The 18,584-nt window shown below is 18.9% G+C and overlaps 5 protein-coding genes across 5 annotated transcripts; 2 read left to right on the top strand and 3 right to left on the bottom strand.

Moving 5' to 3' along the window:
• Positions 1-396: 396 nt before the first annotated feature.
• PADL01_1116600 (box C/D snoRNP rRNA 2'-O-methylation factor, putative) lies at positions 397-2,238 on the bottom strand (the record flags this gene model as incomplete). The annotated part of the gene is made up of 1 exon (XM_028682626.1): positions 397-2,238. The coding sequence occupies one exon, from the start codon at positions 2,236-2,238 to the stop codon at positions 397-399; it is 1,842 nt and encodes a 613-aa protein (XP_028538885.1).
• Positions 2,239-4,432: 2,194 nt separating this feature from the next.
• Positions 4,433-5,368, top strand: PADL01_1116500 (haloacid dehalogenase-like hydrolase, putative; the record flags this gene model as incomplete). The annotated part of the gene is made up of 1 exon (XM_028682624.1): positions 4,433-5,368. One exon carries the CDS (start codon positions 4,433-4,435, stop codon positions 5,366-5,368), a length of 936 nt encoding a protein of 311 aa, XP_028538884.1.
• Positions 5,369-6,071: 703 nt separating this feature from the next.
• Positions 6,072-10,502, bottom strand: PADL01_1116400 (insulinase, putative; the record flags this gene model as incomplete). The annotated part of the gene is made up of 1 exon (XM_028682623.1): positions 6,072-10,502. The coding sequence occupies one exon, from the start codon at positions 10,500-10,502 to the stop codon at positions 6,072-6,074; it is 4,431 nt and encodes a 1,476-aa protein (XP_028538883.1).
• A 2,926-nt stretch (positions 10,503-13,428) lies between these two features.
• PADL01_1116300 (heat shock protein 90, putative) lies at positions 13,429-16,128 on the top strand (the record flags this gene model as incomplete). The annotated part of the gene is made up of 1 exon (XM_028682622.1): positions 13,429-16,128. One exon carries the CDS (start codon positions 13,429-13,431, stop codon positions 16,126-16,128), a length of 2,700 nt encoding a protein of 899 aa, XP_028538882.1.
• A 920-nt stretch (positions 16,129-17,048) lies between these two features.
• PADL01_1116200 (AP-1 complex subunit sigma, putative) lies at positions 17,049-17,588 on the bottom strand (the record flags this gene model as incomplete). The annotated part of the gene is made up of 2 exons (XM_028682621.1): positions 17,049-17,334; positions 17,407-17,588. The coding sequence occupies 2 exons, from the start codon at positions 17,586-17,588 to the stop codon at positions 17,049-17,051; spliced, it is 468 nt and encodes a 155-aa protein (XP_028538881.1).
• Between the last annotated feature and the right edge of the window lie 996 nt (positions 17,589-18,584).

Below are 18,584 nucleotides of genomic sequence, written 5' to 3'. Positions count from 1 at the left end.
TATGTGTCTCATCCACAAATATATATATATATATATATATATATATATATATATATGTGTGTGTATACGTATTTATATTTATGAATTATTTGAAAAAAATATCTTTTTTGTGTTTTTTATATTTATTTAAAAACTTTTTTTTTGGAGTATATAAAATTTAATTAATTTGGTATGTAATAAATATCTATAAAAATTAAATTTTTTTAATAATTAATATTAATAAATAAATAAAACATAATATACACATAACACATATATAGTTATATATATGTAATAATAAAGTATACGATAAAAATTGATTAAGTATAACAAGAAATTATAAAAAAATATATATATATATATATATATATATTAATAAAATTATATTATATAGAAAAATTTTATTTTGTAAATATCTTAATCATCCTCTTCATCTTCATCCGAATCTTCTTCATGATCTGAGTCCTCCTCATTTTCATCCGAGTCGTGTTCTTTCTCTTTCTCTTGTTCTTCTTCTTGTTCTTCTTCTTCTTGATCTTCTTCTTGTTCTTCTTCTTGTTCTTCTTCTTGTTCTTCTTCTTGTTCTTGATCTACATCCCTTTCATGTTCATCCTCGTCTTGCACTTCTATATGCTCTGTCATTCCATCTACATCATCATTTAAATCTTCATTAACATCCCCGTTTAAATCTTCATCCATTTGACTGTTAGCATTTGTATCATCTTCATTTTGTGCTTCATTATTTTCCCTTTTTTTATCTTTTTTTTTCTTTTTTTTGTCCTTTTTTCTTTTCTTTTTTTTTTCCCCCTCATCCTTTTCACCTTGTTCATCTTGTTGACTGTGTCCACTGGGCTGGTCTTCATCATGTTTTCGTTTATTTTTTTTTTTTTTCTTTTTCTTTTTTTTGTCTTCCTTTTTTAACTCCTTGTCTAATTTTCCGTCTTTATGAAAGGAGGACAATTCATTTCGATATATTTTCTCTGCCTCATTGATGTAATCGATATTTTTCGAGAGTTTAACACCCTTGACCATGTGTTGAATTTTATGTTCTAATTGTTTTTTAAAAATAAGTCCATATGAGTTAGTAGGATAATCAGAAAATGAATCGATTCTTGCTGCCATAGCACTTTTACAAGATAAATATCTTGACATTCGTCCTTTAAGTGGCAGTGGTGTTTTAGAGATATATGATGAGTTATATAAGATTCCATATTTTGGTGTTTTTTTATTTCCTTTTAAAGAATTAAATAATGCTTTTTCTGATCCAAATATTTGTATACTACTAGATGGACATTTAGCTAGATTTACTAAAGAACCAGCATGACTAATTAAACGAGCACTTAATGTATTTCCTAATAATTCTTTAAGATTTGGTGATACAATATTAAGTTTATTATCTAGATAATTCCATAAAATATTTCTGGTATTAGATAAATTAATAACTTCATTTGAAAAGTTAAGAATATTAGTTAAATCTTCTTCAGTTAATTCTTGTCCTATAGAAAGATTAGCTACTTTACAGATATTTTTTGTCAAATCTTCATTTTGAGTTATATCATTTATTTTATTTTCATATTCATCAAAATCAAATTTTTCTTTTATTTGAATTAAATTAACTAATTTACAATACATACATACATCTGTTACAATTTTTTTTAATTCTGGAAAATGCCAACTATACCATTCTATAACTCTCATACTAAATAAATTAATATTTTTATCTAATGATTCAATAGTTCCTATACTATTAATAATTGACTTATCTTGTTTTCTTGGATCTAATTTTAATTTAGATCTTGAATAACTATGACCTAAACCTATATTAAAATGTTTAATATCTATATCAATATTATTTACATATGTTGATATTTTCTTTAAATAATATTGTCTGCATGCACGAAATAATTCCAAAACATTATTATTATGAATTATATTAAAACCAACATTAGATAAATTCTTTCCTAAATTTATATCTGCAACACCTAATTCATATTTATTCTTATTATTTGGCAAATTCTGTTCTAAAAAAGATAACAGAAAAGGTGTTGCCTTCCCTTCATTTATATTTAATAAATTATCTAAAGCTCTCTCAGCAGTTTCAAAAGGAATAAATGCACAGAATTCTACCATTTGATGAAAAATATCACTCTTCAATATTTTCTTTTCAAGTTCTTCACTGCTTCCTATTTGCTCCCATTCTTCAATCTTTAAAAGAAAATATCCAGCTGAACATTCGAATAAAATATAAAGCTTCTTCATATTTTATGTAATATCTCGGTGTAAAATAAAAAAAATAAAATAAAATAAAATAAAATAAAAATATATATATATATATATATATATTATATCATTTGTATATTTTACATATAGAAAAAATGTTCTTCTACATTTTTTTTCTTATTAAATAAAGCGTTGTAAAAATTTTAAATGGTACATAAATGAATAAATAAAATATATATATATATATATATATGATAATACGATTCTACATATTTTATCTTTAATATTATTATAATATCAAAGGATAACCATTATATTATATTATTTTATTTATTTTTAATTTTTAAATAAGGAAAATATAAATTTAATTATTTAACATTATAAATAATAACATCATTTACAACGCAAGCCATTTGATAAAATAAATAAATAAATATATATATATATATATATATAGTATATATTTAAATTTAATTATGAATAAATATTATAATGTTTTATTTTTATTTTTTTTAAGATTTATTTAAATTTTAATTCGTAAAAATATATATATATATATATATATATATATATTATATATATATAATATAATGATAGAAAAAATGTATTATTAAAACTTGATACTCATGTTAAACTTATAATAATTATATATATTTATATTAATTTATTATCTACAATTCTCTTAATCCCATAAAAAAAAAAACTGTAGGGATTTATTATATATATAATGAATTAAATAATACATATATATAAATAATATATTATATATATATATATAATATAATATATATGTAATATAATAATTACTCCGTTATGCATCATAAGAATAAAAATAAGATAAATATATAAACAATTAAAATAATATGTATTATATATATTATATATTATATATGCATACTTTTAATAATTTCAAAAAAAAAAAAAAAAAAAAATATATATATTTAATTAATATATCTATATAAATAATAGAATATATATATATATATATATATATTTTAATTTTTATCTTATTTTTTTATTTCATTTTATTATTCTTTGAATTTAAAAGTTTTTATATTTGTATTCATTATAAAATAAAATATATATGTCATATATATATTATTAAATATATGTTTATTAGAATATATAATTATGTTATGTATATTAGGATGAATTCTTTTGAAACTCAACATTTTTTTTAAAATATGATATTGAAGTTTTTATGCAGAAGGGAAATAATAATATGTAAATATAATATGTTATATATATATATATATTATATATATATTTATATATATATGTAGAAGTATTGCACACATATATACATATATATTATATATATATATAATTAATTTGTTTAAAAATTCGGTCTTTTAATAAAATCTTAAATGGTATGACAAATTATAATAGTTTAATATTTTTCCATTTTAAAAAATGCAGCAAGGGGGAAAAAAAAATAAAAAAAAAAATAAATAAATATATATATATATAATAATACATATGTACATATTTATGTATTCCATTTCATAATTCATTTATTTTTCTTTTTGTGTATATTTTCTTCATTTTACTTTTATTTTTTTAAAATCTATTTGTTATAAAAAAAATTCCGATACAAGAATATTTCATTTTATTTCGAGAATATAAATAATATCATAGTATTTATATATATATATATATATATATATATATATATTTATATGTGAAAAAAAACAATGATTTAAAATTCATTAACATTGTGATGATGATAATATATTGATCTACATTATTTTTCATTAAAAAAATAGTTGCATAATATATTTATCAAATTTTGTTAGCTTTAAATATATATTAAAATATATATATATATATATATATATATTTTCCTTGATTTAAAAAAAAAAAAAAGAAGATAGTTATATAGACACAAAAATATGGTTATTATAATAAACAAATTCATTAGACTAATAATATTTTAATAAATTAAAATTATATCACCATTTTAATACTGGTTATATATACATTTTATTTTTATTTATAAAATTAAAATAAGTGTAGCTATTTATTAACGTTTCAAAATGGTTAAATAAAAATATTTTCAATAGGCATTTGTTCAGAATATATGTATATATATAAATGATATACATGTATAAATAATATGTATATTTCACTACAAAAAAATTAATATATATATATATATATATATATATATATATTTTATTTATTTATTTATTTTTTTAAACCACAACTCATAGACCCTGTATGATTATTAAAAATGAAAGATGAACAAATGCAGTGCTATTATATTACTGAGAAAGGAAAAAATAAATGCTTTAAGAATATAAAACTGATAACATTCGACCTTGATCACACGATATGGAATATCGATGCATTATTGAATTACGCAGATAATGAGTGTTATAAATATATGAAAGAAAATTATGAAAGATTATATGATTATTTATTAAAAGAATATGAGCTTTCAATGACAAATTTAGTAAAAAAATTATTAGAACAAAATATAGATATGAATAAAGATGGAGTACAGATATTAACACGTATAAGAACAGATGCATTAAAATATTTAGCTAAACAAACAAATTATGATGAAATAAAATTTAGTTCAGAAATTCAAAAATTATGGAAAGAGAAAAAAAAAGATGTACATTTATTTATAAGTCCAGGAACATTAGAATATTTAAGAGAATTAAAAACAAGAGGTTATATTTTAGGTGCTATTACAAATGGTGATTCTGATGTAAATGAAATAAAATTTCTAAATGAAATTTTTTCATTTGTTGTTAGATCTATGGATTATAATTTTGCAAAGCCAAATGTTGAAATATTTAATGTTGCTGAAAATTTATTAAAACAAAAAAATATTAATTTTCATGTAGATGAATGGTTACATGTTGGAGATGATGTATATACAGATATTATGGGAGCTAAAAATAAAAATATTAATTGTGCTTGGATTACAATGTTTAGAGAAGGAAGAGAAATATCACATAAAGAATGGTATTCATATCTAAAATTAAAGTATGAACAAAATGATAATAAACAAACATTATCTCAATTTGATCCATATGCAGATGGTTTATTTGCTAAATTCAGAAAAAAAGACGTTGTTCTACCTTTTGATTATATTGATATAGAAATAAGACACTGTAGAGATTTAGATAGTATCCTTTCACAACAAATAAATAATTAAAATATATATATATATATATATATATATATATATATATATATATATATATATATATATATATATATGTATATATATATATATTTATATATGTATATATTTATATATGTATCTATTTTTTTTTTTACATTTCATATTTATATATTTTTTTTTTTTTTTAATTTTTTTTGTTAAGCTCATATTTTTAAAATATATACACATATATATAATATATATGTCCACCCATTTCATATTATTCTTTTTTTTTTTTTTTTATTTTTATCTATCTTATATATGCCTTTCACACATATATATATTATATATAATAATAATGTGAATGGCCAAACAATATGTACACATAAATATATATATATATATATATATATATATATATATAATACAACTTAAACATATAATATACATGTGAATTTTTTTTTTTTTTTTTTTTTTTTTTTTTGAATATTCTTTATTATATCATTTCTTTAAACGCGTAATAATTTTTTTGTTGCAATTTGTTAAAATGTAAAAGTTAAAAAAAAAAATAAAAATAAAATAAAAAAAAAATATATATATTAAGATTATATGATTATATTAAATGAAATGTTTTTTTTCAGTAAAAAGGTATCTTATATAAAATATAAATAAATATAAATATATATATATATTTATTTATTTATATGTATAGTTTAACATATATATATTTGTCATCTTGTTTAAAATGATCTATTTATAATTTCTCATGATCTGATGAACCTGGATAACTGTCGTCCTCTGAATGAACTGAACAACATGAAATATCAAAACATGCATCTGACATGCTATCATCATCTGACATGCTATCATCATCTGACATATTATCATCATCTGACATATTATCATCATCTGACATACTATCATCATCTGATATGTTGTCATCATCTGACATATTATCATCATCTGACATATTATCATCATCTGATATGTTGTCACCATCCAATATGTTGTTACCATCTAACATATTATGCTGATTCTCTCCATTTGTTTCATTTCCATATAGATTATCTTTATGAGATGACAATTTCAATGCTACCATTATATCATACGTTTTAAAAAATTGATATAATTGTGTTACTTCCACATTACATATATCACCAAAATTTATTATATCATTTTTTTGTTTTAAAGCATTAACAATTTCTTCAGTTTTTTCTGAACAACATATTATAGATAAGGTTGAACCCATGAGTGCATTTTTTTTATCTATTTTGAAGTCTACAATTTTCGATAAATATTTTTGACATACATATAACATATCCTTTGTTGTAATTTTTTCAACATTAGATAATAATTCTTGATAAAAATTTAAATTTAAATTTTTTAAGCTTAAGAAGATAGTTTGGCTAGCACGATCACTAACAGTTTCTTGATTATTAAATATACTATAATAAGCACTACTTTTAGCAATAGATAATTCATTTTCTTTCATTTCATTATTACAATAATATTTCAATATTTTTATAGCTTCTTTTAAAGCACTTATTATATCACTTGATCTATATATTCGTAAACTAACTTCACCTAAAATACAATTATATTCTAATGCACATTCATATGCAAATCCACCTCCTCTAATACTACTATATAATGGTCCTTCTGTCATTGAGAAGAATTCTCTTAAAACTAATAAGCAACAATAATATTTATTATCATAACCTGCTGGTGCTTTTATAGTTAATTTTAAATAAGAAACATCAGTACTTTTGATACCACATACAACACCATTATATGCTTTATCTTTAATATAATTCATTTCAAAATGTTTATCATCTGCTTCAAATTGTGTATCTAGATATTCTTTTAAGCTTTTATGTTGATTAGGTCCTAAAGAAATATACATACCATTTGTATCTTCTTCACTATTCATAATATCATGTTTATTGTTTAATGGTTGTTGTGATTTTGTATTTTGATCAAGATATTTAAATGATTGACATGTATTAGTCATATCAGAATTAAAAGAAAAATTAATAATAGGATTATTTATTATATATTCGTGTGTTTCTTCATTTTTAATTGTAAACCATTTATCATACCATGAAAAAATATTTTGGACCTTCGAAAAATCTCCATCAATTACTAGAGCAATATTTTTTAAATTAAATAATTCATCTTTTAATAGATTTAATTTATTATATACATTTAATAAATTATTTTTATTTTCAATAAGTTTTAAAATTAATTCTTGTTGTCCTATGGACACTAATCCAGAATTACTATTTTTCATATATCGTAAGGCATATTCTAAATTTACTACTAATGTTTTGGGTTTATTTTTTTTTTGTAATAAATTCTGATATGCTGATTTTAATATAATTTCTAATCTTTCTAATGTTAAATTCATTTTAAATATAGATAAAAATAATAAATCAAATAATTTCTCATAATTTTCTAATAATCCAACTATTTGAATACATATAATATTTCCTAGGCTACCTGCTTTAAAATTTTTTGCGTTCTCACCCAATCCAAAATTACAATCATAATTAATTGTATTTCTAATCATCTCTTCCATAAAACTTTCACATTTTATATTTTTATTATTTACAAGAATATCTGTTTCGAACATAAGATAGCTTAATAAAGGCAAATATGGTTTTAAAGACTCATTAATATTTTTTGAATTTATTAAAACGTGGATACAAACAAAGTTGGAATGTATATTGCTTAATTGAATTGGAAAGATGATTCGTTTTAAATCGTTTGTAAGTTTTTTAAGTAATTTATAATTTGGGGTATCACCATTAAAACCATCATCATTATTATGATGATTATTATTATGATCATCACTATTAATATTATCATTTTTATTATTATGATGATCATCACTATTAATATTATTATTTTTATTATTATGATGATCATCACTATTAATATTATCATTTTTATTTTTTTCATTATTTCTTATTCCCCTCTTGTAATGAGCAAAAATTTGCTCATCCGTTTTATTGGACTCATTTATCAATGATTTGAAATTTCTAAATACCGTTATACCTTCAATATATACATTTTTAGGTTTAGCAGATTGAACTATATCTATTGAACCTTCAGGTGGTTTTTTTTCTATTCCTTCTTTAATTTTTTTAATATTTTCAACCATTTTATTTAGTTTCTCCATACCATATTTTTCCTGTTCCATTTCAATTAATTTTTTTTCAAAGCGTTCAATTTTTTTTGCTTTTTTAAAACTAGGATAACAACGTACTTCTATATAATCATTTTGTAAGAAAAAAGTTTTTAAAATATCTTTCCAATATTTTTCATCTTCATTAAGAAGTTGAATATATATTTTTTTTAGATTTAAACATTTTTCTAAATCACTAAGATTAGATGCGTAAATAAAATATTTGATTAATATTTCGTTCAATAAATATTGTGGTGATGTTTCTAAGTCTCTTAAATGTTGTAAATAGGATCGTATTATTATATTTTTTAATCTATCCATATTTAATGGTTTCTCATATACTTCATTTAAACAATTTCGCGTGATATTAGCAACAACATTCATTTTTATGTTATCATTATAGGGGGGTGCATTGTTTGAATTATTTGAATTATTTAAAGTGTTTAAATTATTTGAAGTGTTTATAGTATTTGTAGTGTTTAAATTATTTGCAGCATTTTTATTATCTTCGTTATGGTCACATGTTGTATTATGTATGCTACTCTTCGATTTATCATCATCATTATTTTTATTATCATTTATATTTCCATTGGTGTTGTTATTTGCTTGTTGCATATTAGTATTATCTTGGACATTATTATTATTATTATTATTTGTGATATCATTATACATCTTTCGACATTTATATTTATATGATACATCATATATATCAATAGAGAAATAATTTTCTTTTAAATCTTCAAGTGAAAAATCTAGACTACTACAATATGTTTCTTTATCTTCTAATAATCGTTTGCTTACAGGAGATGTTGTTAAATCTGTAAGATAATTTCCTAATAATGAAATGGCTAATTTAGTTTTTACATCATCCCATGGACATCCTCTCCATGCTATTGTAACTTGTCCATTATTTAAATTATTACATGGATAATATTTTTTAATGATTAATGATCCTTTTCTTTTTTCAATATTTTCTGGTCTTCTCCATGGTCTATCATTACTTTGAATATCTTTTAAAAATAATTCTTTACATTTATTGATATCATAAGTTTTGTTTGTTTGATTATTTGGGTAATTAATATGATTTGTTGTATTGATGAGATCATTTAGGTTTTGATTATTATCACACGTATTGGTATATATATTTGTATTTGCATTTGTATTTGCATTTGCATCTATATTTGTATTTGTATTTGCATTTGCATCTATATTTGTATTTGCATTTGCCTTTACATTCGCATTTGCGTTGTTTATTTTTATTTTTTCTTTTCTTTGTGACGGATTTAATTGTAAATGATATTGTTCAAATTTATGGATTATATTTAATATAATATCATTTTTGAAATTACCAAATATAATTATAGCAAAATTATTTAATTTATAAAATTTTTTAAAATATTCTTTTACTCGATTATTATTAGTTTCTCTTAATCCTTCTAATGTTCCCCCTGTTTCAAATCTATAACCACTTTTTTCATTTGGATATAGATTTGTTATAACAGCTCTTTCAACAATATTTTCACAATTATTTTCAATTGATTTCATTTCAGAGTAAACAACTCCATTATGTGTTCCATTCTCAAATATATGATGTACTTCTGATAGAAACATATCATTTTCTAATGTAGGATTCAAAATAAAATCTAAATAAATTGGTAATATATTACAAAATCCTTCCATACCAAATGTCTCAATAGTATAACAAGTATGATCAATAGATGTCCATGCATTAGTTCCTTCTGATAAACATTTATAAGCTAAAAAATCTAATAAACCTTTATATGGATATTTATGACTACCTAAAAATATTAAATGTTCTAATGTATGTGGTAAACCTTCATCATTCTCTGCTTCTGTTAATAAAGTAAAAAATCCATATATCTTAGGACTCTTTGTTTTATTTAATATTATTCTTAATCCTGAATCTAAAGAATAATATTCTTCTACTTCTAAATCTTGTTCCAGTTTTATATTATTAATTTTTACATACTCGTGCATTTTTTTTTTTATTATTCTTTAACAAAAAAAAAAATAAAAATAAATAAATATATATATATATATATATATATATATATATATATATATGATAATTTATTAGAACAAGCAAAATATATATTATATATATTATATAATATATATTATTTATTTTTATTATTATTATTATTATTTTTTTTTTAATTTTTTTCTTTTATATTTTTTTTTTTTTTTTTTTTTTTTTGGAATGATAAATTTTAAGTATTTCTAAAATATTAAAAAAAATATATTTATCTATTTATATATTTAAAAAAAAAAAAAAAATACATAAATAAATGAATAAATATACCATAAAAACATATTATAATATATATATATAAATATATTATTTTATATAAGGGACGTTTCTCATTTTTTTTACAATTCAAAATAAGAAATATTTTCCTATGAAACTTTATATATATTTTATTTATTTTTTTTTTATTTTATAAAAGGTATTTATTTTATAAATAAAATATTAAAAAAAAATAGTAAAAGGTATCCTTTTTTTTTTTTTTTTTTTTTTTTTTTTTTATTTTGTATTGTATTATTATTATATTGTAATAATGTATTGTTTTTTTTTTTTTTTGTTTTGTATTTTTTTATTATTATTTTTTTTTTTAATTAAGAAAAAATTATAAAATAATAAAATTATGAAAGGTACTTTTTTTTTTTTTTTCTTTTTAAATTCATACATATGAAATTACCTTATTCAATGTATAAATAATGTATATATATGTTTATATATATAATATATTTTTTATGTTTTTTTTTTTAAATGATTAGAAAATATGTATTTATTTGTATATATGGACTTTTCAACATACGCATATTAATTAAATATCATATGAAGACTATTGAAAATAATTTATTGATTTTTATATATATAATATACAGTTGGAAATATATAATTATTATGAGCCATATATAGAAATATATATATATTATATATATATAATATATTTATATTTATAATATATAAAGAGTATATTCTTGTTAGTAGATTCCCTTTTAAAAAAGGTATCATATAATGTAAATAATTTTTTTTTTTTTTATATAATATATATTATGTTTATTATTGTGGATAAGTATTATATATATTTTATTTTTTATTTTTTTGAAGGATGATACTCTTCTCATGAGAAAAAAAAAAAAAAAAAAAGAAAAAGAAAAAAAAGAAAAAAGAAAGCCTTATAAATTTTTCCATATATATATATTATATATATGATAATATGACCAAAAAATATATGTACATTTTTTTTTTTTTTTTTTTTTTTTTTTTTTTTTTTTTTTTGAATATATTCCTTTTTAAGATGTCGATATAATAATACATCTTTTTATAGATCCATTTCAATTAATATTATAATTAGTAACAAAAAAAAAAGGACCTTTTCTTTTTTTTTGTTATTATCGAATAGTCTTTAAACAATGATTGAAAATATGACGGAACAAAAATAAAAAATAAAAATATATATATATATATATATATATATATATATATATATATATATATGTATATATTTATTTATATATTTTTTCTTAACTCTGATTTTTTAAAAAATTTCAACATAAAAAATAAACCACACAAGATAATATACATATATATAGTAATATATATGTATGTACTTATTTAATATATATATATATTAAATTGATGTACACATATTATTTTATATTATATTTTTATTTTCCTTAGTATTTTATAAATTATATAAATATTTTGTAAAAAAAAAAATTGATACATATATATTTTTTTGTTAATATGTACATAAAAAAAATAAGGATTATAAGAAAATAATGTATATTGCAAATATATATATATATATATATATATATATATAAATATTTATATATAAATATGATATATATATATAATATTTTATTATTTTAAGAAATGAATAATTTTCTTTAATATAAAATAATAAATAAATATATTATATATATATATTATATATATAATAAGTTCTTCGACATTAATCCCTCCCTATATATAATTACACATAAATATATAATATATTATATATATATATATAGGAAAAAAAAAAATTAAAAAATATAAAACCATTTAATTATAAAAAAAGCAGTGTACATATTTTTTATTTTATATTATATTATATATTATATTTTATTTTTATTTACTTTTATTTTTTTTATTTTCCTATGCAATTATAACATCATCATAAAATTGTAGTATTTATATTAAAAAAAAAAAATTTCCTAGAGGCAATAATATATTTTGAACCTTTATTAAATTAAAATAATAAATATAAAAATATAAAAATATTATTATATATATATAATAATATGTATATACTTGTGGTCATATATGAAAATATATATATTTGAAATGATAGAAAATTATTAGTGTATAGAGTCCTTTAATTAACAAAAAAAAAAAAAAAAAAAAAAAAAAAAAAAAGAACATATAAAATATATATATATATATATATATGTACAGTTTGTTTTTCTTATTTTTTTTTATTTTATTTTTTTTGAATGATTAAGATATATAGAAGAAAATCAAAATATATACATATATATATAAATTAATCATTTATATATATGTAGGATATTATTTTATATTCAATAAATATAATTATATATGAAATGTTATATTTTACAAGATATATATAAATCAGAACTACATATAAAAAAAAAAAATATTAATACATATATAATATATATATGAAAAAAAAAAATATATATATATATATATTTATATAACATATTTTTATATATATGTAATTATTTCCAGTACTGTTGCACATATAAGTGTATATGACATCTTATGTGAAGGCAATTGATCTATAAATATTTATTAACATTATAACTATTATATATATATATATATATATATATATATATATATTTATTTATTTATTTTTATTTTTAACCTTTTTGTGTATATAGAATGAGTTTTTCTAAGTTTATGAAATGCTCTAGTCAGTTAAGCAGGAGAATATCCAACTGCGAAGGTAAAGGGACAGTAAATAAATCTTTTTTTTATAATTGCAGACGAGAAAAATGTAGCATTGGATGTTTAAAGAATAAAATAAATGCTGAAATAAATAAAATATGTATACTTTCCAATATGGCTAGAAGAAATTTTAGTAGTGAATGTGAAAATTATGAGTTCAAAGCTGAAACGAAAAAATTATTGCAAATTGTTGCTCATTCTTTATATACAGACAAAGAAGTATTTATAAGAGAATTAATAAGTAATTCATCAGATGCTATAGAAAAATTACGATTTTCAATTCAATCTGGAATTATAAAAGATTGTGAAGATATATCATCTTCTGTAGGTGATGAAAACAATTCATTCCATATAAAAGTATCTACAGATGAAGAAAAAAATTTATTTATTATAGAAGATAGTGGAATTGGAATGAGCAAAGAAGAAGTTATAGATAATTTAGGTACCATAGCTAAAAGTGGTTCTTTGAATTTTTTGAATAAATTAAAAGACAAAAAAGGAAATTTAAATCATATAAATAAAGAACAACTTGACCATAATATTAACAACAACAATAATCATATTATTCATAATAATAAAAAAGATATACTTAGAGAAGAAGCGAATGATAAAACACAAGAAGGAGATATAATAGGACAATTCGGTGTTGGTTTTTATAGTTCTTTTGTTGTATCAAATAAAGTTGAAGTATTTACAAGATCTTATGATCATAATATCTTAAAAGGATATCATTGGATATCACATGGAAACGGTACATTTACATTAAAAGAAATTGATAACATACCTAAAGGAACTAAAATTATTTGTCATTTAAAAGATACTTGTAAAGAATTTTCAAATATTCATAATGTTCAAAAAATTGTAGAGAAATTCTCTTCTTTTATTAATTTCCCTGTTTATATTCTTAAGAAAAAAAAAAAAATGATACAAACGAACAAGGACAACCAAAAAAATGAGGAAGAAATGAAAAATGATGAATGTGAAAAAAATATCAATCTAGAAGGATCAATTGATATGAATAACTCAAAAGAGGAAGGTAAAACAAATGAAATCAAAACAAATGAAAGCAAAATAAATGAAGGTGAAACAAAACAAGATAATAGTAAGAATATCAATCAATCTAATGAAACCGAATCTAATTTAAACACACAAAAAGAATCAAATGACGAATATATGGTTGAAGAAATTTTAGTTAATAAACAGAAACCATTGTGGTGTAAAGACAACGTTACAGAAGAGGAACATCGAAATTTTTTTAATTTTTTAAATAAGAATAAATCATATGGTGAAGATAATAAAACATATTTATATAAAATGTTATATAAAACAGATGCACCATTATCTATTAAGAGCGTTTTTTATATTCCAGAAGAAGCTCCATCAAGACTTTTTCAACAATCAAATGATATAGAAATATCTTTATACTGTAAAAAAGTATTAGTCAAAAAAAATGCAGATAATATAATACCTAAGTGGTTATATTTTGTTAAGGGTGTTATAGATTGTGAAGATATGCCACTAAATATTAGTAGAGAAAATATGCAAGATAGTTCTTTAATTGATAAATTATCTAGAGTTGTTGTTAGTAAAATATTAAAAACATTAGAAAGAGAAGCAGATTTAAATGAAGAGAAATATTTAAAATTCTATAAAAATTATAATTATAATCTAAAAGAAGGTGTTTTAGAAGATTCAAATAAAAATTATTATAAAAATACTCTAATGAATTTATTAAGATTTTATTCAATAAATCAAAATAAATTTATATCTTTAAAAGAATATACTAACAATTTGAAAGCCAATCAAAAAAATATCTATTATTTTTCAGCAAATGATAAAAATGTAGCATTAAATTCTCCATATATGGAACCATTCAAAAAACAAAATATAGATGTATTATTATTATTAGAAGAAATAGATGAATTTGTACTTATGAATTTACAATCATATAAAGAATATAAATTTATTTCTATAGACACTTCTCAAAATGAAGATCTAGATGAAGCTCTATTAAATTCAAATAATAATGATAATGAAACAAACAAAAAATCAATTTTCTTTAATGATGAACAAAAAAAAGAATTACAAACTTATTTTAAACAAGTATTAGGATCCAAATGTTCAGATGTAAAATTTTCAGAAAGACTAACTACATCTCCAGCAGTTGTTACAGGATTCTTATCACCTACATTAAGAAAGGTTATGAAAGCTACTATGAAAAATGCAGATTTTAATGATAGTACTAATAGTAATAGTATGAATATGTTTCAAAATTTACCAGCAACATTAGAACTTAATCCTTCACATACAATCGTCACATCTATATATCATCTAAAAAATACCAATGAAGAGGTAGCCAAATTGTTAGTTCAACAATTATATGATAATGCATGTATAGCAGCTGGAATATTAGAAGATCCACGTTCTCTTCTAAGTAAATTAAATGAACTCTTGTTATTAACAGCAAGATATGCTTACCATTATGAAAAAAAAGATATCCAACAAATTAAAAAGGATCAACCAATAGATGTAGCAAATGAAAATGTCATGTCGCTAGATGATATTGTTAACACCAAAGAGAATAATACAAATGAGGACACTATGATGAAGGAAGCTCAATCATCTACCCAATGAAAAAAAAAATATATATATATATATATATATATATATATATATATATATATATATGTTGTTGTTTACTATTTGGTTTTACGCAATATATTTGCTGTTATATTTTAAAAAGAAATTTATTACAAAAAATATTATATTTGTAGTTATATAAATATATGTGTGATATTTATTTATTATATTATTTTATTTTTTTTCATATACATTTATTTATATATTTTTATATGTGTTCCAAATGAACGTTACACAAACTTGTAATTATAATTAATTAAATAAATAAATAAATATACATACATATATATATGTGTGTGTATGTTTGTATGTATGTCTCATTTTAATGTAGACACATATGACATATATATTTTTTTAAATATATCTACGTCATATAAAATATCATGCAAATATTTCTTTTCACAAATGGTTAGAAAAAGTAATTTATATTTTATAGGGACATCATAATAATAATAAAAAATATATATATGTTGAAAAATAAAAAAATTATATTAATGTATTATCTGAATATTTCGGACTTCATAACATTTGATGTTAATACCAAGAACATATATATTACATATATGTGTTATTAATTTTTATATATTTTTTTAAATTTCTTAATAAGAAAAAAAAGTAAAAAAAAACAGTTTTTTTAAACAGTTTACACAAAAAAGGGCTAGCTCAGTCTTATGAGCTCGCAAATTAAAAAAAAAAAAAAAAGTAAAACGAAATGATCAAATATAGTTATAAATAAAAATATATATATATATATATATATTTATATATATCATATATATATATTTTATATGTGTGTTACATATTTATCATCAGTGGGTGTGTAAAAAGAAAAAAAAAAAAATTAATTTTTCAATAAATTTATACATATATAAAAAAAAAAAACAAATAAAATGATTTGTTGATATTATAAATTATTATATAAGGGCTCCTAATTTTTTAGTTGTTTTATTATCTTCCATTAATGAATCTTGAGCTGAGACAATACGAAGGATTGTTTTTTTACTACTCTCTTGCATTTCACCAGTTACTAATATTTCATCTAATAAATAATATGCCTTATGAAAATTAAAAATTAAATCAAGTTCACACACATTGCCAAAATATTTATCTAATATTTCTACATAATGATGTATAATTTCTAAGGTAATTAATTCATTGTCACCTTTATCTATACAAGCAATAAAAAATAAACTTGCATACCTACAAAAATAAAAAATTAAACCAATAAATATATAAATAAATATATATATATATATGAATAAACAGTGTTACCTTTTAAAAACAAGTTTATATTCTCTCCATTCCACAAAATTACAAAGTTTTGGAGTCCTGTTTAAAGTTATTTGTGATGTTTCTCTTATTATTTTTGCCTTTTCTTTTTGAGATAAGGGGATGTACCATTTGGCTAGTCGCGTTTTTCCTTGTCGACTAATAAGTAATACAAAATGAATCATATTTTGAAGAAAATAAAACAAATAAAAAATAAAAATATATATTTATTTGGATTTTTATTTTTAAATAATCATCCCTTTAGTTGTATATATATATATATATATATTTTATTTAGTCTTATAATTTTAAATAAATTCACAAAGAATAGTAAACACAATTCAAAAATTAGGATGATATAAAAATAATTTTTATGCAGAATAAAATAAATAAGAACAAAAGAATTTCTCATATATTATATATATATATATATATATATATATATATATAATATATGTATATTTTATTTGTCTATATATTTATATCACGTTTAATAAGAAAAATAACCATTAGCTCTAAATATTATACATATTGTCAATGTAAGATAATATATATGTATATATTATATACATATATTCTTAATTATTTATTTTTTTTATTTTACATAACACATACAATTTATAAATATTTTTATTACAACATTTATTAGCTCATTAATTAAAAAACAAAAAAAAAAAAAAAAAGAAAAAAAACAGGTAAAATAAATATGTTATTAAATATACAAAGTAAAAAGGTCAGGTATAAAAATATACATACAAATAATATAATATAAAAATTACATTATTTTTATTTTATAATAAATTAATATTACAAAGAAAAAAAAAAAAAAAAAAATTAAATTATAAAAAGAGAAACACTGTAAGGTATATTATATTATATTTATTATATATATATAATATTTTTATAGTTTAAAAAAAATATATATATATATATATATATATATATATATAATTATATGTATATAATATTTTTCTCCGTGTATATTTTTTACAGTTTAGAACATATTAGAAATAAAATATTAAGAATAACGAAATTAAAAGAAAAAAAAGATATTTCGATTTCTTGTTCTTTTCTACACCATAATTTAAACTATTTTTGTTACAAAATAATTATATATATATATATATATATATATAATATACATATATTTGTAAATATATATTTATATTACCGGAGTTATA

This window comes from Plasmodium sp. gorilla clade G2 (genome assembly GCF_900097015.1).
Source record: "Plasmodium sp. gorilla clade G2 genome assembly, chromosome: 11".
NCBI lineage: Eukaryota > Apicomplexa > Aconoidasida > Haemosporida > Plasmodiidae > Plasmodium > Plasmodium adleri (nom. inval.).
The sequence above is the reverse complement of the archived record's forward strand: the minus strand, read 5'-3'. Positions and strand labels throughout refer to the sequence as shown.